The sequence below is a fragment of the Nematolebias whitei genome, chromosome 16, assembly GCF_014905685.2.
Source record: "Nematolebias whitei isolate Nwh7 chromosome 16, NemWhi1, whole genome shotgun sequence".
Classification (NCBI taxonomy): Eukaryota; Metazoa; Chordata; class Actinopteri; order Cyprinodontiformes; family Rivulidae; genus Nematolebias; species Nematolebias whitei.
This window is the reverse complement of record NC_056513.1, coordinates 28,652,910-28,680,401: the sequence shown is the minus strand read 5'-3', so window position 1 is coordinate 28,680,401 and position 27,492 is coordinate 28,652,910. Positions and strand designations below refer to the sequence as shown.

Here is a 27,492-nt window from a genome sequence, read left to right as displayed (position 1 = left end):
CTCAGACTGACGAAGCCTCTTGGATGAGGGGCGAAACGTTTCTTTTTTAACAAAAAAAAAAAAGAAAAACGAAGTCCAGATGACATGATTCAACCTTTTTTGTTATCATGTTAGAATGTTCCAGCCAACCTGGCCCTCAGAGCAAGACTGGTGATGAGCAGATTCATCATGCAATTCACACACAAAATAAATGAATAGGCATGATCACACTTTGCAACACATTTTGTCCCAACTGCAAACTTCTCATACCAACCTCCAGGAGTTAGTGAGTGTCGTCTACTCCATCGACCAGAAGCTTGCTGCTCTCCTACCCACTGCTAAGGTCCCTTCTCTTCCTCGTCAAATTGAACCCACCCCTGTGGTCAACTTAACTCACTTCGAGAACTAGATATTAGCCCACAGGAATTTTTTGAAGGTAACCCCAGCCATTGTGGAGGTTTTTACAATGTAATCTTGCTTTTGACCATGCACCACTAAATCCTATGCTTCTGATTTTGCCCGCATTACTTATATAATAACTTCCCTGAAACAAGAAGCAGCTCTTCGCTGGGCACATGCTTACCTTTGGTCCCATCCAATAAAATCCTTAACTTTTCAAGCTTTCTGAAAGGATTCTCTACATGTTTTTGACCATTCCCTGCAATAGGAGTGAGCGGCCAAAAAGCTGTTCTCCTTATGCAAAGGTAAACAATCCGTATCTGAATTTTCCATCCACTTCCAGATAATCGCTGAAGAGTCCAAATGGGAAGAAAAGGTTCTTAAAGGAGTGTTTATCCATGCATTAAATGACCAAGTAAAAGATCAATTACCAGAGAGGTTCCTTCTGGATGAACTGATTAATCTAGCCATTCATATTGACAACCACCCAAGAGAACGCAACATGGAAAGAAACTGCAAGACTCGTGAGTACTCCACTTCCAGATCTACAACTCTTCCGCTGCCTATAACACCCAATGAACCTGAACTAATGCTGATAGAAAGGACACAATTAACACCCAAAGAGAGACGACACCGAATCACCACTAGAGAATGCATCTACTGCGGTAAGAGGGGTTGTTTTGTCGCCTGCCCGCTTAAAAGGAACACCCCACCATTAAGCCAGGAGACATTGGTAAGATGTTCTAATAATTTTCCTGAAAGAAATTTGTGTTTACTGGCTATTATCTGTTTCGAAAAAAAAAAAAATCTGTATGCCTTTTTACAAAGCATAACTGTCTGTTGGTGTCACTGTTGTCCATTGTTGTCATCATTATTTGTTGAAATCAGGTCTCTATTGTAAATGAGTCCTCGAGGCTCAATGGGATTTACCCATCTAAAGAAAGGTTGAATGAAAAAATGATCAAATTAATTCCCCCATTATGGCTCTGGTGGATTCAGGTGCCAAACAAAATTTAATAAGTTTAAGCTGGTAGAACAAATCCAGATTCCTGTCAAAGAACTAACCAATTCCATCAGTGTTGATGCACTCACAGGCCAGACCATCTCCTCCATCTCTCTCAGGACCTTGGGAGTACACTTTGTCATCTCCAGAAATCACCATGAAGAAGGTGATTTTTTTTTTTGTTTCCGATTCCCCTAATCCACAACTCACCTTGGGTCTCCCATGGTTAAAATCACACAACCCAGTAATAAATTGGAGCCAAAACAGAGTCAAGAGCTGGCGTAAAACATGTTCTGAATTATGTTTACAGTCAGCAATAACACCTGCTTCATTTTCTCTTCAAACTCATGAATAGATTGATCTGTCGAAAATTCCCTCTGTGTACCATGATTTGGCCCCTGTATCCACAGCAAGTAATAGGCTATTTTCCTTAACTCCCCACTCAGAACATATGATTGTGCCATAGATCTCCTTATGGATGCCCCATTACCTGCTAGTAGATTGTATAATCTACTGAGCCCCAAGAAGGAGACTATGAAGAACTATATAGAATTATATATAGAACTATATAGAATCATTCAAACTTCTACTTCTCCAGGGGTCACAGAATAATTTTTTGTCGCAAAGAAGGACAAGACCCTGAGACCATGCATCAATTTTAGGGGATTAAATGAAATTACAGTTTAAAACAAGTGTATTTTACCTTTGATTGGCTATCTATGAACAACTTCAGGAGGCAACAGTGTTCATCAAATTGAATCTTCGCAACTCATACCATTTAGTGAGACTTTGGGAGGGGGACAATGAAAGACGGCATTTAAGACAGAGGTCTTAAATGCCGTCTTCCACTTGTTCTCCTCAGGATGGTATTACTATATATCCAAAATGCCCCAAAGGGTTGGGGCATTTTGAATATTTAGTAATGCCTTTGGACTAACCAACACCCCTGCCATCTTCCAAGCTCTAGTCAACAACGTTCTGAGAGACTTCTTGAATATTTTTTTGTTCTTTTACTTCAACAACATACTTATTTATTCTAAGGACTTGTACCAACATACTAAACATGTCAATGCTGTTCTTCAAAAGCTTCTTGAAAACCTGCCTTATGTCAAGAACAAAAAGTGTGAGTTTCACATGTCTTCCATAACCTTCCTGGGATAAATTTTTGAGAGGACAGGTGCGTAAGGATCCAGAAAAGACCAAGCCTGTGACTGAGTGGCCAACTCCCCAGGACTGGAAACAACTACAACATTTCTTGGGATTTGCTCATTTCTATCGCCGCTTCATTAGGAACTACAGCCAAGTCGCCACTTCTCTCACCCAACTAACATTCACTCTTCCAAAATTCATCTGGATTCCTGAAGCAGAAGCTGCCTTCAGTGAATTAAAACAACTATCCTCTTCTGCTCCCATCCCATCACATCCCAACTTTCATATACAATTCATGATGAAAGTGGATGCCTCTGACACAGGAGTGGGAGCAGTTCTTTCACAAAAATTTCCTGACGATGGAAAGTTACATACCTGTGCCTTCTTCTCTCAACACCTATCACTTGCTGAGAGAAATTATGATGTAGGAAACAGAGAGCTCTTTGCCATAAAACTTACTCTGGAGTGGGGACATTGGCTGGAGGGAGCTGAATTACCTTTTGTGATATAGACAGATGACAAGAACCTAGTCTATATACAAAAAGCTAAAAGATTCAATGCGCATCAAGCTCAATGGTCTTTTTTTCCCCCACTAGTTTCAATTTTACTATTACCTACATCCCTAGTTCTCAAATGAAAAGCCTAATGCTCTTTCTTGCCAGTTTTCAACAACAGAAAACCTAGACAATCCAGAATGGATTCTACCCACATCATGTATGGTGGGAGTCATGACCTGGATTGTCGAGAAGGACATCAAAGAGGCTCAAAACAGGGAACCAGATTCTGGCACCAGGTCCCCTGGAACATTTTTTGTTCTGACGTCCATGACAAGTAACGTTCTGGATTAGCTTCACAATGACAATTTCACCTGCTATCCAGGTATGCAACGCATGTTACTTCTTACTCAGAGACATTTTTGGTAGCTTAACCTATACAATGATGTAAAGGACTTTGTTGCAGCCTGTTTTACATGTGCTAGGAATAAGAACAAAAATCAGCCACCTGCAGGACTACTACTTCCATTAACCTCTCCTGGTCATACATCGCCATTGACTTCATTACAGGATTACCCAATCCAAATATAAATCTGTCATCTGCACCACTATTGATCATTTTCTAAGGCTGCTCACTTCATTACCTGACCAAGCTCTCGTTGGCACTCAAACCTTCTCAACTGCTTGTTAAACATGTTTATCGCCTTCATGGCATACCTCAGGACATAGTCTCTGACAGGGGACCCCCAATTCATCTTACAAGTATGAAAGGCTTTCTACCAGGCACTTGAGGTCACTTTGGGTCTTACCTCTTGATATCATCCACAATCAAATGGTCAGACTGAACAATGCAACCAATTACTCAAAGCAGCTTTAAGGTGCATAATAAACAATAATCCTTCCACATGGTGCCAACATTTACGCTGGGTAGAATTTGTCCATAACTCCCTTGCCTCTTCAGCAATGAGTCTCTCGCCTTTCAAAGCCCCTCTGGGGTATTCTCCACTGTTTTTTTCTAGTCAGGTAACTTTTATGTCCCCTCTGTCTAGCATCACCTTTGCCGTAGCTGTAGAATATAGCAACAGACGAAAGAGGCCTTGCTCCAGACTGCAGAGCAAAACAAATGATTTACAGACAGACACCAACCTACGGCTCCTACATACCAACCTGGTCAAAAAGTATGGATATCAACTAAAGACATAAAATTGAAAGACACGCCTAGAAAACTTGCTCCCAGTTTCATCTGTCCTTTTCCCATCGTCAAGATCATTAATCCACCAGCTGTTCATTTAAAAATCCCTTCTTATATGAGAATACATTCCACTTTTCAATCTCTCAGATTAAACCTGTTTCCACTAGCCCATTAAACCCTCCTACCCCCACCCCCATCCTCCAACCCACAGTTGATCAATGACAACCCCGCATTTACGGTTCAACGCCTCCTAGACGTATGTTGTAGAGATCCAGATTTCCAATATCTGGTAGATTGGGAAGGCTATGGCCTAAAGGAACATTCTTGAGCTCCCAGGCCCTTCAATCTTGATTCTGACCTTATATCCTATCAAGACCACCCTGAGAACATTTTCACACAAGTCCTAAAAGTAGATAAAGAGAACCGAGTTAAACAAATGAGACCAAAATATTATACTTAGTCTTACAAGGTTAAGGCAAGTCATCTAGATGGATTCTTCTTCGTTGAAATATTTTGTCTTTTATCCAAAAGACTTCTTCAGTCATTGGACTGAAGAAGTTGGTTTGTCAACATCACCAGTGATGGTTGTTGCTAACTCGGGCCTTGACCGATACGGTATGGTGTCACTTACATGAACTTGCATTTTGGCAAAAGTGTTTTACTTTGAATGCCCTTCTTGACACATCCCTCACCATTTACCCGGGCTTGGGACAGGCACAAGAGACACACTGGCCTGTGCTCCCTAGTGGCTGGTTTAAAGTGGTGCTTTTCTCCAGCACCCCTGAAAAGACCTAAATAGAATGTTTAATATTATGACTAAATGTTGAGACTTTTATTTTAATGACACCAAAAGCACAGGTGCAGTAAGTGTCAGAAATGCAAAAGTGTAAACTTACTCATTAAAGATTAGATCAGGAGCAAAGTAGAGCATTTGTCCGTTAGTGTGTTTGTAGGAGCGCCAGCTGAGGCAGAAGGAGGACAAACACATCCACGAATATTGGATCAGGGTGATCTGGTCCTCAATGGGCAGGACACGGAAACCTAACACACAAAGTACACACATATAACACAGGAATAAACTTGATCAGAGGGCAACACTGTTACAATGTCACAGATAATATTCACGAAGCAATAAAGAATTTTGGCTTTAAATATGAAACAAAGTAGCTCATTGTACATGTTTTTACCTAAATCAAAGCATTATGTGTAATTTTATCTTTGCTTAAGAGAGTTTATTTTTTACCATTTTTTAAGACAACATAGTAAGCATTGACAAACATTCACCCATTAAAAAACAGAAAATCCCCACTAGGTCTGCAATTATTGGCATGTTGTATGTGAAGCTCCCAAAATGGTCAGATATGAAACTTGCCAAACATTCAGTCAAATGTTGGCAGGAACCAAACTCCTCCTAATGCATAAATATGGGTCTTCTGAGGATCCAAGTAACTTATCAAGACTCTGGGACTATTTCTGTCAGCATGCATGTCAATCTGCCAAAAATTGCAATTTTTTTTCATTCAACTTTTATTTATACAGGTTAGTCTCACTGAGACACAAGGACTCATTTTCAATAGAGACCTGTTTTAGACAAACCCCAAATAAGGTACACACAACAATAAACAGCCATAAAATACATATGAAATAAAAAGTAAATAAAAGTAGTGATATAAAACTAAATTTAGTTAAAGGTATGTTGAATTTGTTTTGCCTCACAAGAGCCTGTTGTGAAAAAAATTTAATGGGGAATTGTGACTATTTTCTTAAGAATTTAAAGTAATTAAACATCAGAGATGAATTGTATCAAGATAAATTTGCATTTTATGAGACTTTGTTGAAATTTGTTTAAGTTGAAACTGAATTGTTAAAGTTACAACAACTAGAGTAGAAACAAAAAGTAGCAAAGCTGGAGCTAAAAGTTAAAATTAGCTAAACAACTGAGAAAAGAAAAAAGTAAAATAAATAAATAAAAAAAGTAGCCACTAGTAAGCACAAACCAGTGTGTCTCTTATGCCAGTTCCAAGCCCAAATAGAAGGTATGGGTTGTGTCAGGAAGGGCATCAGACAGAAAACACCTTTGCCAAAACTAATTTGTAAGTTCATCTAAGTGACACCATACCAGATCGGATGAGGCACAGGCTAACAACCCACACGGGTTGATTGTCACTGGTGCTGTTAACAAACAGGGTGCCGGCGGAAATTGTGCTACTATTAGTTGAAGACCACGAGGAGGGAAACGTGTCAGAGACAGATCAAGAAGCAGAAAGTCAAGAAAGTCAATAATGTAGAACTAAGGGTGGCAACTGTGGGAGACAATGACAGGTGAAGGTAGAGAGCTGGCTGGCGTGATTCAGAGAAGGATGGTAAAAGTTTAATGTGTCCAAGAGACCAAGTGGAAGGGCAGGAAGGCTTGCAGCATTGGAGCAAGGTTTAAACTGTTTTATCATGATGTGGATAGAAAAAGAAATGGAGTAGGGGTGGTCCTGAAGGAGGAGCTAGCAAAGAATGTACGTATATCCGGAGTTCAAATGGTCTTTGACGTACAAAGTAGGATTCTAATAACTCACTGTTTATGTGTTCCTGAAGCTTGACATCTTTTGGCAAGTGCATCAATATCCAACATCATATCTTGAATAGCAGCTAATTTCAGAATGTAATTTAAGTGTTTGTGTGTGTGAGCAAAGCTTTGTTTTATTGATGCTCATCACAGAGAACACTTGTTTACAAAGGTAAGTACTCCCAAACATGCACAAAGGTTTTGCAGCCTGTGCTATTAATTTGGAGTAGAATGGCAAGAGATACTGATAAAATGTGCCCAAGCCCACTAAGGCAAATTTGTCCTTTAATTGATTTGCATTACACTGCAAATCAATTATTTCAAGTTGGATGTTGACAAGCATATCAGAAGCCTGGACTATGAGTGGTAAACGAATAACTCCAGATTCAGTCTACAGTTCACCAAAGACCTGAAACCGTCTTTTAAACTTCTTCAGCAGTCCCGTAATCTTGCCTTTGTACTGTTTCATGTCAGTGTTCACTCCGGTCACAGGCATCTCTCTAAGACAGGGAAAATGAGCTAGTTTACAGTTTGCCAGCTTTGTCTCCCACTGTCAGCTTTAACTTGAACGCTCATATACTGTCATAATATTGTGTTGCAATTTTTTTGCGACCCTGCAACATTTTTTCAGATTATTCAAGTGCTTTGTGATATCATCATAAATGCAAGGCCCTGCAGCTATTCTGGAGATTGAAATTCCATCACTAGTTTTACTTTTTTCTCCATGAATTGTTCAATTTCCTCCCATAGATCACGGAAACACTTCAACACAGCTCCTCAGCTGAACGACTTACTTGAATGTGGTATGGCAGGCTATGGGTAATGTTTTTGTCACTAAGAAAACAGTCAAACTGACAATGATTTCAACCTAGCTGAGATTAACAGTTGGGACAACCATCTCCATGATGTGATCCATGTGTGACAACTTGCAACACAAGCTTCCTGGTGCAAATAGAGTAAAGAGTCCAAAAAGCATTTCAATTTGCAGCTTTTACTTTCTTTCAGAGTTTTGTAACACCTGCCTTTTTTCTGATCATTGAAGGCACACTAGTCCCCTTAGACTCTGTCCAGCACTCCAACAAGAGAGCAGAAAACATCAGCTGAACCAACTCCAGAAACTCCCCAGTTATGGTCAAGATCTCAACTCCAAAAATAATTATGGACAGTTGAGCAATATCTGTGATGTCAAGGCCTCAGTTCAGTTCCACAAACTCAAAAAATGCAGCAAATAATTTACGGTAACTTTGTATTTCAACTGACAGTCCAAATCTGAGAGATTTGAAATCTTATCAGCAACTATTTGCAGCAACTATGTTTCTTGGCAGAATGTTTGCTAAAACGTGTCACTTCTCAGGGCATACAATTACTGCAGCCGTTGTCATACAGGTTTTCCTGAACTCACCTTCACTGTACAGCTGGAATACTAATGCTAATTTGTTAGTAATTGGATAGCTAGCTTTCACCGCTGCATCACTGACCTCTCGGCTTGGTGAAACCAGATGTTTCCTCAGACTGACCAGCAGTTTGTTTGTTTACTCGTCTCAATTTTCCTAGCATCAATCCATCCGTCCATTATCTTTTAGGCGCTTCTTCCTTTTCGGGTCATGGGGATCACTGGTGCCCATATCCAGCAGTCACTATGCGAGAGGCGGGGTACACCCTGGACATGTCATCCCCGGCCAGGATTTGATTGGGTAAACTTCTTGCTAAGAGGCAGCAGTTCTACAAACTGTGCCCCTGATCCACCCAATTTTCCTAGCAATCACTTATTTTTGGCCATGCTAAATGGCATAAATCCTTATATGGCAAGTTGGCTTTCTTGGACTGTGAGGTCTCAGTCTCTGATGGAGGACATTTGCAAATGGATGTCTACCACAAACCCACATACACAGACCAGTGCTTGCAGTTTGATTCCCATCTCCCACTGGAACCTAAGTTAGGAGTCATCAGGACTCTGTACCACAGACTTGACAGTGTCCCCACTAACTCAGGAGCCAAGCAGAAGGAGAAATCCCACACAATACAGGCTCTAGAGCAATGTGGATATCCTAACTGGGCCTTCCTGAAAGCAGAGGAGGAACCCAAGCAGGACTCCAGCCAGTCTTCAGGTGAAAGAGGAACCCTAACCAGTGGTCATTTCATATGTTGCAGGAGTTTCAGAAAACCGGAGACATTTAATTTCTAAACAAAACGTCCCAGTGGCTTTTAAACCACAAAATACATTACGGCAAAGACTGGTTCATCCCAAAGATCCAGTTCTCCAGCACAAACAGAGTAATATTGTATATGCTGTTCAGTGCCAGGAGGGCTGTGATCAGTCTTACATCGAGGAAATTAAATAGTCACTGGCCAAAAGGATGGCCCAGCACAGAAGAGCAACATCATCAGTTCCAGGACTCTGCGGTCTACACTCATCTGCAGATCAGCAGACACTCTTTCAGGGATGAAGATGTTCACATCCTTGATAGTGAGGAATGCTGGTTTGAGACAGGAGTAAAGAAATCCATCTTTGTGAAAAGATCCTGTTCATCGTGAAACAGGGGTAGAGGCCTCCGTGTTCAAGTGTCCCCCTCTTACAATTTGTACGATGCTGTTATTGCATCACTCAACCCTCTGTGAATAGCAAATGGCCATCAGGGCACTAACAACCAATTGTTAGGGCATTAACAATCAATTGTTACACTGATGGTTCTCCTTTAACATGTGAACAGCTATTTCTGGATGACACCAGCAAACTGATTGATCCACTGTGAGAAGGTGCTGTTTATAAGACCGAGTTTGTTGCGGCTCCTCAGACTGAAGACGTTTTTTGGATAAAAGACAAAAAGTTTCAACAAAGAAGAATCCATCCAGAGGATCCAACTCAGCCTTGTTAAGAAGTCATTCTACACGCAACATTCCAATGCTGACTGGCCAGTTCTCCACTGGAACAACTTTACTGTCCCCAATCTCCCTCAGACTGCAGGTTTATTTGCAGTTCCTAGAGTTTCCAAAAACAGAATGAGAGGCAGAGATTTCAGTTATCAGGCTCCTCTCTTGTGGAACCAACTTCCAATCTCTGTCCATGAGGCTGACACATTATCCAGTTTTAAAACTAGGCTTAAGACTTTCCTTTTCACTAAATTCTATAGTTAGGGTCAGCGTGAGTTTCCTGAGCTGTCCCTTAGTTATGCTGATATAGGCTTAAGGCTCCAGTATACTGCCACATATGTCCGTTCACGCAGGGTTCAGACATGATACTCCAGCCTGAGCAGCTGCAGAGCAGCTTCACAGACAAGGGGCGTTTACCTTCGGGACAAATTGAGGTCGCCGATTGGTCATTTGCTGACACGCCTACTGGATTGATTGACAGGCCGAAAAAAAGAAAAAAGCGAGCGCTGGCAGCCTCAGCCGCAGCAGTGTTCTGTGTTTATATGTTGTTAATAAAAAGATCTAAAAAATAAATAAAAACAGAGAGCGCTGGCTCTACAGCCCACACATCAGACCACCAGGAAATCTCCAGACCCTCCCGCAGCCACGCTGGACCCGAGTTTAATTTGCTTGTGACAAATTCCTCCATTTCTCACCATTTCAGTTATGGCATCAACGGAGGAGGAAGAGATCACTTGCCTCTTGGCAAAAAAAACAAAAGAAAAGGCCAGATCAGAGATGAAGAAGGGGAATTTAATACATTGGTGTCGCATACAAAACAGTCCGTCGCTGGGCAGTTTATTGTGCGACACCGCGTACGCGTATGCGGTCGTAAAACTTGAGCTTTGCACGGACATGCCCTGGGGGGTATGTGCGTACCTCTGCGTATGGATGTACGCGGCAGTATACTGGGGGCTTTAGACTGCTGGAGGACAAACTGACCACATTTTTTCACTCTGCTACTGTCTTTACTTACTCTGCTCAACCTGTTTGGTATTTGTAATTATTTTTTTTATCCTTGACGTGTTTTTGTTTTTCAGGTACACCTGGACCTATCTGGACCTACCATTCTGTGTTCGCTTGCCTCTCCTTTCTGACATCTCAAACCCAGCCAGTCAAAGCAGATGGCCACTTGTCCTGAGCCTGGTTCTGCTGGAGGTTTCTTCCTTTTAAAAGGGAGTTTTTCCTTTCCACTGTTGCCACTGTGCTTGCTCAGGATGGGAGACTGCAATGAAGCCAAGATTCAAGTCTGCTGGCCTCCTTAGATAGAGAACTTACTAATTGGCTTTTCATGTATGTGAATGTTTCTGTAAAGTGCCCTGAGACAACTTTGTTGTGATTTGGCGCTATATAAATAAACTGAATTGAATTGAATTGAATTTAACTGATCTGGTGCAAACTAAAATCAGTATTCACACAGCTATAGAAGGTACATGGTAATAATGTGGCTCCTAATTTGTTAGGCAACAAAAGTATAAGACAGGATACATTATTTTCACTCTGCCCAATGTGTTAGCCCTGCCACAGCTGTGAACGCAGGCTGTAGCATATCTGAAAGTCAAAGGTACTCTTTTTGACCCCTCTGTCTGGCTTCTATTTATATGGCCGGATACAGGAAGCAGACACTGGAGATATCAAATATTTGCAATACAGCAAATTAAAGGGGCTCAGAAAGCTACCTGTGAGGCACCTTTTTGTATGCACACACTTACTTTAATGTTAGGAAAACTTGTTTTCCCTTTCAAACATTATTTTTTTTCTTGTGATGTATTTTACATAAAAAATAATTAAATAGATTTTCTGTCAAACGCAAAATCTGACTAGATAATGTAACTGAGTTCTGCTTGAAAGTCCTAATCTTCTAGTTTATGGAAAAACAGGATTCAATTTTAATCTTGCTGGAGCTTTAACAAATCATTTCCTGACCTAATATTTAAAATTAAATCTGTGTACCATGACAAAACTAGCTGTCTCGCCTTTTTAATATGAATCAAACATGAAAATGTTATTTTTTCTTTATTAAACCCCAAGCAAATAGGAAAAACATCATGGATAATTTGGATTACATTTTTTTCTTTTAGTTCTTTGATTCTTGCACAAATTATCATATTCATTATCACAAGTTAATAGCAAATTCAATATGTGGCACTGCATGAGCAATGCATAAATCAGGCAAGATCTATGACAGAAATGTTAAAATCAAAAACATTTAATTGCATTAAAACGTTGATATTTTTTCCTCCTTAAACCATTCTGCTTATTGACTTTTCACTGTTTCACACATGATACAACATGAAATACTGTATTTTTATCAGCTAAAAATACCAATGAAATTGTATATTAATGTCTTTGATCCTCAAAAATATATCTAGGGGAGCTTTTGATATTTTATCTCCAGTTGCACTATTTAAATGAATGCATATTTGTGGTCATTACCTGGAAGTACTTTGGCCCACTTCACCATGCGCACCATCTGCTTTCCGGCCAGGCGGTTGAGACTGGACAGCAGGTGGTCAGTTGTGTCGGGTTGTGCATTGTCGTAGCCGGAGTACACCTCTTCAGGCTCAATCAGCTCCAACACGCTGCTGATGGAGGGGGGCAGAAAGGGTGTGACACCCCCTGGCCCGTGGGACATCAAAGTGTTGGTGGCGCTGGCGTTAAGCTCTTTTTCTGAGGACAGATAACCACCTCCAATGCCACTTGAGACTATCTGGCCATCTTTAGAGCTCTGCAGGTCCTCAGTAACTCCCTTCAGCTTCAACTTTTTAGACTTTCGCGCTGTGGGGAAACACAACAGTGTAATAACTCGGTTATACTGTAATAATTGAATATGATAATGATTGTCCACTGTTTTAAATGGCAGGCAATAATGTAATTGTCTATGTCTGATTACATGAAATTAACACATTTCTTTGATGGATAAATGATAAGTGCAAACATTCTGATCAATTGCTGTTTAATGTTTAATAGAAAAATAGGTGTAAATCAAACTAGCATTCTGTATTTATAAAAATGAAATTCCCTGACACTTTGCATGGCGAACCTTTAAATACAGAACTGTTGACACTAACAGGGATGGCTTTTAGCTACTACCACACCAGATATCAGGTCAGTATTTGGTGGGGCCGAGGTTTAGGGTATTTTCACACCTGATAGTCTGGTAGACTCGGTTCGTTTGGGACCAAAATTCTGAACATTTGTTCACATTTTCATCTGGTGCAGTTCACATTCACACTGCACTGAGACAGTCGAGCCCAAGAGTTCACTTCAACTGAACCGAGACCCAGTTTTTTTTAGGTGGACCAAAGTTCGCTTTTTTGGTCCATATCAGAGTTTGATTGCACATTCACACCTCCCCAAACGAACTGGACTTTCTAAGCAAATGGACTAGAATTCAATTAAAGCAAACTAAACACGGCTGGTGTGAATGCACCCTTAGCCTCATTTTGTTGTTTGTTAAGGTTATTCAGCTGTAGGAGTCATTTTGAATTAGGCTGACTCCAAAAGTTTATCAGTTATAGATTACTTCCAATGATCATATCCTGATACATGCTCAATAATCCAGATAGAAAAATCCAAAAAAGTTCAATCTGGTCCTCTGGACATTCAAAAAACAAGAAAACAAAAAAGACAAAAAATAAAACGAAGCAAAAAAATATGTAGAAACGTTTCGTCTCTCATCCGAGAGACCTCCTCAGTCTGAGGTGCTGTATTCAGCTCAGTCTCTTAAATAGCACCTTCTCAGAGTGGATCAACCAGTTTGCTGCTGACAACCAAAACCAGCTGCTCACATGGTCAAGAAGGACCATCAGCCTAACAATGGATCATTAGCACACTGATGGCTGTTTACTATTCAAAGGGGGTTGAGTGATACTAACAATCACAGCATTGTAAGAGGGGGACAATTGATCCCGGAGGCCTCCACCCCTGTTTATTGATGGACGATTTCTTTTCACAAAGATGGCCTCCTTTACTCCTCTCTCAAACCATCGTTCCTCTCTGTCTAGGATGTGAACATCTTCATCCCTGAAAGAGTGACCGCTGGCCTGGAGATGAGTGTAGACCGCAGAATCCTGGCTTGATGATGTTGATCTTCTGTGCTGGGCCATCCTTTTGGCCAGTGGCTGTTTAGTTTCCCTGATGTAAGACTGATCACAGCCCTCCTGATACTGAACAGCATACACAATATTACTCTGTTTGTGCCGGGGGCTGGATCTTTGGGATGAACCAGTCTTTGCCATAATGTATTTTGTGGTTTAAAAGCCACTGGAACGTTATGTTTAGAAAATAAATGTCTCAGTTTCTCTGATACCCCCTCAACATATGGAATGACCACTGGTATGGGTCTGGGTTCCTCCTTTTCACCTGATGGCTGGAGTCCTGTTTGGGTTTCTTATCTGCTTTCAGGAAGGCCCAGTTAGGATATCCACATTGCTCTGCCTGTCTTGTGTAGGATTTCTTCTTTTGCCTGGCTCCTGAGTTAGTGGGGACGCTGTCTGCTCTGTCATACAGAGTCCTGATGACTCCTAACTTGTGCTCCAAAGGGTGATGGGAGTCAAACTGCAAATACTGGGCTGTGTGGGTGGGTTTGCGGTACACCTCGGTTTGCAAAAATCCTCTATCAGAGATTGAGACCTCACAGTCCAAGAAAGCCAAACTGCCATTTTTTACATCTTCTCGAGTGAACTTGATGTATTTATCCACAGAGTTGATGTGGTCAGTAAAATGTTGGACTTCCTGAGATTTAATTTTAACCCAGGTGTCGTCAACATACCTGAACCAATGGCTTGGTGGTGTCCCTGAAAAGGACGTCAAGGCTCTCTTTTCTACCTCCTCCATGTACAGGTTGGAAACAATAGGAGAAACTGGAGACCCCATAGCACACCCATGTTTCTGCCTATAATATTGCTCCCCATATGTGAAGTAGGTTGACTGCAGGCACAGTTTCAAGAGTTGACACAGTTGTTCTGTGGAAAGCATGGTCCTGCTGCTCAGAGTGGTGTCTGATTTTAATCTTAAACTGACCACCTCTACTGCACCATCAACAGGAATGCACGTAAAGAGTGATGTGACATCAAAAGAGACCATTGTTTCATCAGTCTCCATGATGACATCCCTCACCTTATCTACAAAGTCCATGGTGTTCTGTATGTGGTGTTCTGAGCTGCCAACTAAAGGGATGAGTACAGACGCCAGATATTTGGAAACATTGTAAGTGACAGAGTTAATCATGCTAACGATTGGTCTTAAAGGTACACCTTGTTTGTGGATTTTAGGTAAACCATACAGACTAGGTGTGGCCTCCCCTGGGTACAGTCTGTGGTACAGAATACAGTCAATAGCCTTGTCCTGCTCCAAATTTTTCAGGCAATCTATTAACTTCTTCTTGTAACCACTTCCATTGTTAGGCTGATGGTCCTTCTTGACTATGTGAGCAGCTGGTTTTGGTTGTCAGCAGCAAACTGGTTGATCCACTCTGAGAAGGTGCTATTTAAGAGACTGAGCTGAATACAGCACCTCAGACTGAGGAAGTCTCTCGGATGAGAGACGAAACGTTTCTACATTTGTTTTGCTTTGTTTTGTTTTTTGTCTTTTTTGTTTTCTTGTTTTTTGAATGTCCAGAGGACCAGATTGAACTTTTTTGGATTCCAATGATCATGTTCTGAACGTTTCATTAAAACCTGTCCAGCGGGTTTAGAGTTATTTTCTTAAAAACAGACAAGGTTAACTCTAAACATGCAATTCTAAAATCTGTTCCAGGGCTATTCAACTTGTGACCCGGGGGCCAAATGAGGCCCATGAGTGAGCTCAGTTCAGCCCACCAGTGGGTTAATTTTTAAATAAAACTAGATTTTAAACCATAAAACAAACTTATTTAATGACAATAACTGCTGGATGTCCGGCCCCTGAGCTAGTTGCTTTTAGTAACTGTGGCTCCTGAGCAATTTAGTTGCATTGCTCTGACTTACCAGCTACTAGGACACCAAATTTTAGCTTAATACTTGAAAAACTGATCGAGGTATACCATTTTTATGTCTTCTACTATTGATTTGATATGGCAGCAATTCAGAATCAGGCTGACTACAAAATGTAATCAGCCATCAATGTACATTCAAAAATATGTTGTTAAAATCTAGTCTGTAATTCACAGGACATTTTGCTAACAGAGACAAATGAACTCAATGACAGGCCTTTACATGATTGCTCATTGCCACTTCAGTGTAAATGCAAACACGTTTGACTAAAAAAAAAATTATCTTTGACCTTGAGTGGAAATTCCTGGGGATTGGAAAATCAAAGATGGACGTCCCATTAAATCATTGGACAAATAGTTTTAAGCAATAAAATAAAGATAAAATTCATCCATCCATCCATTTTCTTTACCCGCTTATTCCATTTTGGGTCACGGGGGTCGTTGGTGCCCATGTCCAGCAATCACTGTGCGAGGGGCGGGGTACACCCTGGACGGGTTGCAAGTCCATCACAGGGCCACATAGAGACAAACGAGACAAACAGCCATTCACTCTCTCACTCACACCTAGGGACAATTTAGAGTTACCAATTAGCCTAACATGCATGTTTTTGGACTGTGGGAGGAAACCGGAGTACCCGGAGAAAACCCACGCATGCACGGAGAGAACATGCAAACTCCACCCAGAAAGGCCCCTGGAACGGGGTTTGAACCAGGGACCTGCTCGCTGAGAGGCAGCAGCTCTACCAGTTGTGCCCCCGTGCTGCCTAAAGATAAATTTTTTTTTTTTTTTTTTGAAAAGGTATAATTTTATAAAGATAAAATTATACCTTTCAAAAATCTGCAATGCGAAACCCCTCCCCCCATCAACCTAATGGTGATTTAGTCCAATGATCCCTGACAAGAGGGGAGTGCATCTACATTTTCTGCAGCACAGCAGTTTGCACATTTGACTTTTACATGAAGGAATAGAGTTCAAGACTCAGTGAAACTCTGAAATTTTTCTGTTCTGCAAAATAAATGACCACATTTTCTGCTGTACACATCACACTGCTGTATAAGTAGCATCAGTCCAAATATGCCCAATAAAGTGGAAAAAAACATAAATATGTCACTTCGCCATATAAATTACATCTATTATGCGTCATCGCTGATGCGTCGTATTTGTTATGCGTCACCGCTGACAACCCAGAAATGTGGGTCGGTGTTGTGCCAAAAATCGATTGGCTGTCAAATGGTGGTAGCGGGAGCGTGCACGGGAGGACTTCAACAAGAATTTAACAAGATTAACACTTAAAAACAATTATTTGTTTGCTCGAAATTATAGTAAAGGTGTGTCTCAGTGCAACGTTTCCTTAATAAATACACTGACGGTCAAATCAGCTGCATTTCAAAAGCCGATTTGCGGAAGCGGGTGCATTCTTAGAAATTTCACAAGATAAGCCCCTAAAACAAATATTTGTTTGCTCGACATTATAGCAAAGGTGTGTCTCAGTTGAACTTTTACTTAATAAATGCACTTCAATGGTCAAAAAAGCTGCATTTCGCCGGGTCGGCGCAGCGAAATGAAGCTGATTTGATGGTTGCTCCAGGCATGATCCCAGAGCTAGACGAAGGTGGCTGGCTAAGGCAAGCTGATTGTATCATTAATAGCCACTTTTACCTATTACATGTCACAACGGTATGTCATACTACTCGAGTGTCATCTAGTGGCTGAAAATGGTAGTGTTCAATATTTTCAACGTCAGAATGAATGAAAACGGTCATATCTCAGCCAAAAATTGATTTACAAATATGGGAAAAAATCCATAAATAAGTTGCTTCGGTGTATAAATTGCAGGGCATGCAAATTATACACTGAAGCAACTTATTTATGGATTATTTGCAGGGCATGCAAATTATAAGATCTGAAGCTCTCGACCTTGACCTCTCTAAGTGGCTTTAAACATCTGTTAAGTTCCTGGCAAAAACCAATGCAGACATGTTCCTGTTTTTAGTTTTCAACACCGCCTTGTAATCTAGCTGGGGTTTTTTTTTTGTTGCTACTTTTCCTTTTGACTTTCCTTTTGGTTGCTATTTTGTTTTGATTTGCAAAAAAAAATAAATAATTGTATGCCTATTTTATGATTGTCTATTGTTGTCATCATCCTTTGTTAAAACCAGGTCTCTCTTTGAAATGAGTCCCCAAGGCTCAATGGGATTAACTTGTCTAAATAAAGGTTGAATGAATGAATAAGTTGCAGGGCATGCAAATTATGCAAAAAAAACTATGATTTATAGGCCGGAAAATACATGATTTAGGATTTTAGAAGATAGCAACAATAATATATAAAAAAAATTTAATAAGTTCAATGTGTTGTCATTGTTATATGTTATCATACAATGATGACGTTTGTAGTCTACATTTAACCCATCACACCTGAGATACACCCAGCGAGCCACTATGTAAGTGCCTGGGGAGCAGTTAGGGAATGGGTGTCTTGCTCAAGGACACCACAACATAGGCATGACGGAGAGTTGAACCTGCAACTTCTGGTCCCAAGTCATCTGCCCTACCTCTACACCGTCTCTGCCCCTCAAATTGTTCAACGGGATCTCTAATCAGTAGAACAATAGATTTTGTTTCATCATTTCAGTAGCTCATTGTTTATATTGACAGACTCCACAGTAATTAATTATTTTGTTAGATTTAATAAAGTTATTTATTGGACATGTCTTCTCTTTCCAAACGTGCTGTATTTAGAGCTTTAAAATCTTTTAAACTGCTTAAATCTGTGATAATTATTCAATAAAAACAAAATGTAATTCAAGCCAAATTAAATTATATTCAACATGATTCTAAACAATCTTTTGACTGAGGAAACGGCGCACATATTAGATGTCCAGTGACAGTTTCTCACCTGTGAGTGCATTAAAGCTCTTTAATGACTGTCTGAGTTTTCTAATAAGTTTTTGTTTACACATTTCTTTGGCAACATCAGATCAGCATTATGTCCCACTGTGGTCGTGATTATTTTTCCTTTTCTACTTTATTATTGTGTATGGATGCATGTCAGATGTTTAGCAACCTGTTCTTATAGTTTAAATGGTTTTATATTTTTGTAAAAATAGAAGAAAAATCTTTGTTGTAAGTCACTTGGCTGCATGACCCAGAAGTGAATCAAGTGGTTTAAAGAGACAAATAATTAGCATGTGGCAGGTGGAGAAAGACGTTCTGTGCTCCTTTAAGTTTAGTTTCTGCATTTTCTCGCTGCAAACACAATAATGCATGTTTAATGTTAATTTTGTTTTACAACAGTACATTTGACTGTATTTTAAGGTACCCCCTAAAAAATTGCACAAAGAACTTTGTTTTCTGGCCCTCCCTGCCATAAGATGGGATTTCCACCCTTTCCTGTGCCCAAGTTAAATTTATTTTTTAGTAGCATTGCTGAGCATTTAGCATGCCTGTTCTATGCGTCTACCACAATGTACATTACTGCTTAAAGAATTTCTAAAGAGAACAACAAAAAAACTACAAAAAAGTTAAATATGCTAATATATACTATGGTATATTAACATGTCTATATACTGGGCCTCTTGTGGTTACAGCTAGACCTACTTTTCCCCAGCCCTCCAGCATTTTGTCTAAACAGACCAAGGCTAACCTAAATGTAATTCTGGAGGCGTGTAACGGAGAACATTTGAAAAGAAAGAAGAAAAGGCAGGGGTTCTCACCTCCAAGGTTCATTCCAGCTTGGAGACACTTCCGTACACGACATGCCGGACAGTTTTTTCTCCGGATCTTGTCAATGATACAGTCATTTCTTCCAGCACATAGATAGTTGTGTTGACCTATAGAAAGATGAGACATGTCAGTCCATTTGTGGGGGGCTGCAAGACACAGATGAGCTGTGCTCATTTAAAAACATATGCATACAATACACCTCACATAAAGTGAGATGCTGCAATATTTTATCAGAAACTTTACAATTCTAAGTTAGAACTACCGAAAGTACATTTTCTGCAAAAATGTGTGAATGCCGAGTTCTAAATAACTTTGCTCAAATTTGTTGAAGTTAAAACTGAGTTGGTAAACTTAAAAAAAAAAAAATCAGGAAACAAGTCAAAAACAAAAAGGAGCAAAATACTGTCTAAAAGAAAGAACAAAACGCTAGCTAAAGGCTAGAAGTAGCAAAACCTTAGCTTAAGGTTCTCTAACCTAAGAGATTACCACATGACCCTGTCATGTGACCCCACACAAGATGCAGATTAACACCCAGATGTCAAAAGACTATTTCAGTCCTACATTCTAGATTTGGTGGGGTTCTGCATGGCACTGTTCGCCCTGTTTACATGAGAACAACCTCTGGAAACATTAGTGTTCTTTCAATGTTTATTGGGGGTAATAAACAACAACAGCAACAACAACAACAAAAAAAAAAAAGTGGGTTTACATGAAAACGTTGTAGTTTCCATGTCAGTATGGTTGCCAGATAATAAATTAGGATCTACTGTTGCTTTAAAATTATAGTATTTGAACCTACACGGTCATATTTGCTGAGTAAAGGTATTGTAAGATATGTGTGTTGTGTTTGAACATGTGCACAGAAAATGAGTGGGTAAAAAAAAAAAGTATATGGCAACCCTGAGGGCTCAGATGCATTCATTGCACATGCAGTGTATGATCATGGTTACGTCCAAACTGTGAATATGATAACATCACTTTAGACTCTGGATTTTATTATATTTGCTCATACATGCTATAAAAAGGGTGAGCAGCACAAAAAACTCTCTGCTCTCTGCCGTGTATTGTAATTGTTAATTACAATATTGTATTAACCACAATATTGTAATTATAAGAAAAACTTTTTTGACAGCAGCCGCCTGTAGTTCGCATGTGCAACTTCAAACTTGCAGAGTATTTGACACCTCTACGGAGGGTTACCCTGAAAAACTCCACTCTTGAGACCAGGACTCAAAACCGTTCGGTTTCAGAGCGAACGGGGGACAAAAAGTTACGGTTTCACTTAAAAAGCGTGTCCAGAGGACCTGACTCAACCTTGTTAGATTTATCTACCTGAAGTGTTGAGCATGCATCAGGACATAGATTAGGAAGCTTTAATGCCATTTTATTGACCGGGAACGCTAGACAGTGTTGCTATGGACTCATTTTTATGCAAATCTCAAACCTGGCAAAAATCTATATTTTCACTTTTTTTGCAATGATTGCAGCCTGTACTTATCCAGATTCACTTTGCTACCAAAGGTCACACATGCTGCAAAAGGCTAGCTAAAAATAATATTAGGTTAGCAAAAAGCTAGCTAAAAGTAGTAAAAGACTTAACTCGAAGCTAAAGGTAGCATTACACAACAGACTCATGTTCAGGCTGCTGTTTAATACACAGTATTATATTACATTATTACTGTTTCGTGCATATCTTAGATCTTTGTATACGGTTTCTTTTTATATGTTATAGTTTTGCTATTTTTGGGTGTAACTGGGACCTTGAGTACACAATTTCCTTTCACCTCATGTACGATGTGATGTGAATGACCATAAAGGACCTTGAACCTTGAACCATTACACTAAGTCTATAAATCAAAAGCCAGATGTAGAAAAAAATGCTAGCTAAAATCTAAAAGTTGCTAAAGAAGACAAGATTAGAGCATAACACTCAAGCAGCGAAAGAGAATTTTGCATTAATGTATTTCTACGAAGAACATATTTGTAAATAAAGTTGTGTACTTTGAAAATTATAAAGTTGCAAAAATCAGTCTCCTAAATGAGGTGAACATTTTGATTTATGGAAGGCTAACTTACAAAGTGTGCAAAGATAGATTGCACAAATTATATGGAAAGCAGGAAAAGTATAACGTAAATGCTGAGTCAGCATTAACACCATTGTTTTCTGTCATTGCCTACAATGCTTTATCACTGGTGACTCATGCAGTGGATAGGATGAGGAAGGTGGTGGAACCAGGGCACTGGCTGCAGCTCGACTATTTCTGACAGTGATGCTAACATGGTGAGAATCCCTCCTGCCTCCTGCCTAGCCCTCAGTGAAACCCAATGATCTCCTATTTCAGAGCGCTTCCTTCCGCTCCACTAACTCTTCACTGTACAGCTCCCCTTCTCCTCCTCCTCCACTGCCACTCGTTTTCCTCTCTATGGCTCAATCCCTCTTTTCCCACATGTCCGCCAGCCTCTGAGCACCGTACGCCCCCACACAGACAGTTCTGCACACATGCAGCCATTCACTCTCCCACTCATGTATACACACATGAATGAGTACATATATGTGTAAACACACACCAAAAAAACAACCAACCTCGAAATGTTACTTTAAAACAATAGAAAGACTGTGTGACCCTAGTGATGCTCCAGCCTTTCCTATGGTAGGACTTGTTCTATTAGGTGTGAGGTAAAAACATGCTTCGTGCATGTTCACATGTTTGTTTCTTAACTCAGTGAAGGATGTCTGGCACTGACTGCATGCATGAGAGCTTGTTTGTTTACATGCAATCCACTTCCCAACAAGAGCATTCTGTGCATTCCTCTTCATTTCAATCTCCAGAATTAGTATTTGTGTTGCAGGACTGAGCAGAAGTTGTTTTCAGAGCTAGCGGTGTGTACTGCGCAGTGTGTCTGTCTGGCTGCTGCCAAAAGCCAAGGAACCAAGCTGCAGGAGGAGAGGCAGCAGCTGTAGCCCCACCACTATTTCTGGCTAAATCACATGACCATTACATAAGCCCATTTTTCTTGCTCTAAAAAACAGTAAACTGCAACACAGGAAACACTACACAGCCACCCCTTGCACACATACACACTTGTGCTTGGATAGGCCAGACAAAACAGCCATTCTGAAAAGTTTTGATGCTTTCCTGTCAAATCGATTCACTCACTTCCATGAATCGTGTCAATAATTGTCAGAGTGAAATACACTTTATGAAGCAGCCAAAAGTCGTACTGCATATCGTGGACATGGACGCAGCAGTGGGTGTATTTGAAAGAGAGAGAATTTGTTTATTTATGCGCCGTGTCTTCTTTCACTCACACAGCATGCTCACCTCTGAATACATGCATTCACTTATCAATACTGAGAGAGGCAGCCTTACAGCTGAATGTTAACATTTTCAGTCTTCAGTTGGAAAACAGATCCAAAATAATTTATTTCATGTCTTTTAAATAAGTGATTTTATGAAATGAATATATAATTATTTTTCATCAGCACATTCCTTAAAAAAATATCTGGATTTGATTGTAAAAACAAAATGTGTGCAAATATAAAGCATATAAATGAAACTTTAGTCAATGAAGGAATGTTTATTGCCCATAGACTCCCATTTCCATCCATCCATCCATTCATCATCTTTACCCGCTTATTCATTTTTGGGTCATGGGGGTCACTGGTGCCCATGTCCATCTATCACTGTGCAAGAGGTGGGGACACCCTGGACGGGTTGCAAGTAGAGTCGTCATTTCTAACACGGGCCCAAAGCCCGGCTCAAATTCGGGTCAGGCTGGACCATACAAATGTGCTAGGTGGGCGGGTCGGGTCGGTGTCGGACTTTTGATTGCGTCAGCAGGTGGGCACGGCTGATGATCCAATTATATGGCAATGTGGCTTGCCATACTCCCAATTATATGGCAACATGGCTTGCCATACTTTCATCAGCCGCACGCAGCCATTTGACCGTGTGCTGACCGACCTTGAAAGAGGTAAAATAAAGTTCAGGGTTTTTTAATATCTGGAGGACCAGATTTAACTTTTTTTTTAAGAAAGTTCAGTTAAGCTTCAGATGAGACTATCGGTACTGCCAGGAAGCGATCCATCGCCCAAATGGACATTCAGCCACTGCACTCAGTGAACGCGTACGGCCGACAACCCAAACAGGTGAGATCGCAAAGCAGACATGTCAGAGCAGGGTCCGTGTCTGAATAATGCAGAATGCAGGCAGAAACAGGGATTTAATGTGCTTTGACAGCCATGAAAGGACAAACACCCCCTCAACCAATCTTCTGCCCTTTTCATTCAGCCGCACACGTCCACTGACCATTAATAACTATAAGCAGTCAAAGCTAAATTAAAAATGTGTGTGTGTGTGTGTGTGGGGGGGGGGGGGGGGGTTCGGGTTCTGACCTGTAATTACTATTAATTCATTGGGTCAGGTGGGGTTCAAAAATGATGGCTACTGGCTGGGGCCGGGTCGGATTTTTTGCAACTCTTGTTGCAAGTCCATCACAGGCCTTCCATTTCCAAGTTTTAAATAAAGATTTTTTTTTTATTAGTGCCCAAAGTATATATGATGGAAATGGCTCTCAGCTACTACCACACCAAAATGTAAGTCAATATTTGCTAAACTGACTGAGCTATAGCCAGTTGTGTTTGCTAGCTTGATTAGCTGTGAGGGCGACATGGTGACAGTTTATAGAGCTGCCGCCTCTCAGCAAGAAGGATCAAATGCTGGATGGATGGAGTTTGCATGTTCTCTCCGTGCATGGTTTTCTCCGAGTACTCAGGTTTACTCCCACAGACCAAAAACATGCACGTTAGGCTGATTGGTAACTCTAAATTGTCCATAGGTGTGAGTGAGTGAATGGTTGTTTGTCTCTATGTGTCCCTGTGATGGACCGAAGACCTGTCCAGGGTGTCCCCCGGCTCTCGCACAGTGACTGCTAGATATGGGCACCAGTGACCTGAAAAGGAAGAAGCGTGTAAAGATGATTGTTGGATGGATGGGGCAGGTATCTTAAATAAGGTTGACTTCATAAATTAATTGTAGATACGCCTCTAATTAATAATTTTTGAGATAAATTACAAATAAACACAATTAACTCTAGTAGAAAATGCTAACATTAAATATCTCACCTGATCTGTTAGCAGTCAAAAGTATGTTTGGAAAATTTGCTACTACAACACCATAGTCAAGCTCATTATCCGTGTAACTGATAGAGTTTCAATACAATCTGTCCACTAGTTCATTTTGCTAAAAGACAAACCAGCACACACACAATTATACAATCACAATGATGTGGGGCTATAAAAAGTTACATAATTATCTAAAGAGCCATTAAACTCAAACAACTAATATTATAAATTATAAATACATGTTCACAAAAGACTATAGATCTGCTTTTAGCAAATTAATTCATTATGTTTTAGACCTAATTTATATAATTTTGCAGAACATTCGTTTGACAACAAACAAAAAATAAAGAAAATGTATCCTTTGGAGACCCAACTGCAACAAAAACCATTTGGTCTGTGCTCCTTTGGTCAGCCTTAAACTGACACACGTAAACACCAGCGTGCACATGTACCATTTGTGGGAACACCTTCTCAAATACAGTAGCTGACTAACAACAATGACTCCACTGTGTGTCTAAATGCCATTTGGCTTTGGACACAGCTTCAGGCTGGCACTGAGGAGGTGAAATGGCATAAAGTAGATCTTTAAAACGTGTCACAGTGTACGAATCGACTCTAATACAGACTTGAACTCAGGAGGCAGGTGGAACAATAAAAAAAAACTTTAAATAAAAAATTAAAAAAATATCAAAGGTGCTGCAGTGGAAGGAAACACAAAGCAGGAACAGAACTCAAATTCTCAGATCAGAAACACACACAAGAAATAAACCCAAGAGAAAATACTCTTGAATAGAAAACTTGGAAGTTCGTTATCAGTAAGTTAAGAAAAACAGCAAGCACAAAGAAGCATCTTTTACAAAAATGAATCCAAAACACAAAACATGAAAAAAAAAAAAAGTTCAAAAACAGAAACTTAACAGAACAAAACCTATAGACCAAAACGATACATACTTAAGAGTGGTTTAATTATCCCTCTTAATGTTTACTTTAATCCATGACTAGCCTTATCTGCACTTATGCAGTCTTGAATTACAAACACATTATGTCTTTCCACACACACAGACACACACACACACACACGCACACACACACACAGACTGAGAGACAGAGAAAAACCTCTAGGAGAAATTGCCAGTATGCAAATCACTGTCTTGCAGGATCCTCACTGCTTCAGCTCTTTAGCTAACACAACCAGCAGCTCTTATACAATTATGTATTCTTGTTTAAAAATCAAATTTTTCTTGTAATATGCAACAAGTTTCCTCCTCTTGTGCATTCCCAGTCCTTGCAATGCCTCTTTTAACCATTCAGACATTCAGATCTAACGCTCAAAAATGTGCAAAGTATGAATACAGCCAGTCTGTGAAACATTCGTGATAGGATTAGTCCAGTGGTGTAGTCTGCATTTTTGTTGTTTATATACCGCGGTAAAGTTAGTTTTACGTTGTACATTGGACACTGCTGAAGTCACGGAATGCAAATGTCCAACATAAAACTAAGTACCGCGGTCGATTCGTATACTGTGCTTAGAGACCAAAGTACACTGGTTAGTACAATGTAATCGTCAATTTATTTTTAACATATTGAACGTTTCCAATTTTTTTTATGCTTATATTTGAATAAATGCACAACAAACTTTGTACAACAGTTAGCTTTGTATTAAAACCATACTATACAATTTATAACAGTATAAAAGCAAAACATGTTCAAGTATTAAGTAGTAAGAACAGAAGTATTAATTATTCAATAACTCTCTGGATAAGCGAATGTAATAAACAAGCTCTGCATACTGAAAGATTGTTACGGAAGCATTTAATTGCCATTTAACGTATCAATGACACATGCCTAATGATATGGCATGTATCATTGGGCACTTTTAAGTGGGTATACTGAAATTCTTAAGCTTTTCTAGTACTCCGTATACCTGCATATCACAGACTACACCACTGGGTTAGTCTCCTGTGTTCTTAAGTAAAAGTTACATTTTACAAATATAAGTTTATATTGATTCAATTAAATCAATTATACAGAGTAAGAACTTTTAACTGCTTTAAACAAATGGTTTTCATACATTGTAAATGTCTCTTCAAAATAAAAGCTTAGCATAACTCAAATACATTTCACCCATCATCTTTAATGCCAAACTATTTATAATCTTGTGCTTAGAAACAATGCAGCTATAGCCATTTTGTACAATCCTTAGGAGCAATTATGTAATATTGTGAGAAGTCACACTCAGACTACAAGTTGTAAATGACTTGTCGCTAATGTCGCACCAGATTTCAGCTCAAACACTGTTAAGCTGGCTGAGGTAAAATCAGTTTTGTGCTAGCTAATGTTAATTAGGTGTGGTGGCCAAAAAGAAAATAAATCACTGGTGGAAACGCTGATAAAAACCTTTCAGATTGGAGCTTCCTATTTGGCTGCACACACAATGTGTAACCCACACTGGTGGCGGAGAACAAAGGTATGCACAGGCAGCAGGAAGAGATGGAGGTCAGATTATATCTGCTGGAGAAACACGTAGGTCCGCCCGGTTCAGATGAACCAAAGCATGACGGAAGCAGAGGGTTAGGTCACTGCTTGTAAATCAACCATGTGGTGACTGGGTTGGGTCAAAGGAGGATGAACATGCAGGGGAAGTTGTGCACACCTAAAAGCAGTCAACTTCTCTTTATTTTGAAATTAACATACAACTTTATTTTCATTTTCTATCTTTTTACAAACCAATCTGTAGTAGTTGAAACAAAAAAGGAAAATGTCACTTTAGCACGTGAGAGTGACAAAAGACAAAATGCGTTTTGTTTTTTATAGTTTGAAATAAATTAATAAAACTAGGGGAGACTAACAAAGTCCATGCTGAATAATCCAGGTATACAATCCAACATTTTTCAGTCAGGTCATCTGGACAGTTTCTTTTTTGTGCTGAAACGTTTCGTCTTCGATCCGGAAGGCTTCATCAGTCAAGGAAACACACAACAAAACT

General features: G+C 39.9%; 1 protein-coding gene across 1 annotated transcript in view; it reads right to left on the bottom strand.

Annotated features, from left to right (window-relative positions):
• The window catches only part of nr3c2 (nuclear receptor subfamily 3, group C, member 2), a 182,747-nt gene that overhangs the window by 77,033 nt on the left and 78,222 nt on the right, over positions 1-27,492 (bottom strand). Inside the window, exons 4-6 of the mRNA XM_037689957.1 lie at positions 19,372-19,488; positions 12,120-12,461; positions 5,113-5,257 (exon numbers count right to left, since the gene is read on the bottom strand). Of these exons, the coding sequence (XP_037545885.1) occupies positions 5,113-5,257; positions 12,120-12,461; positions 19,372-19,488 (604 nt within the window). The remainder of the gene's footprint in view (positions 1-5,112; positions 5,258-12,119; positions 12,462-19,371; positions 19,489-27,492) is intronic.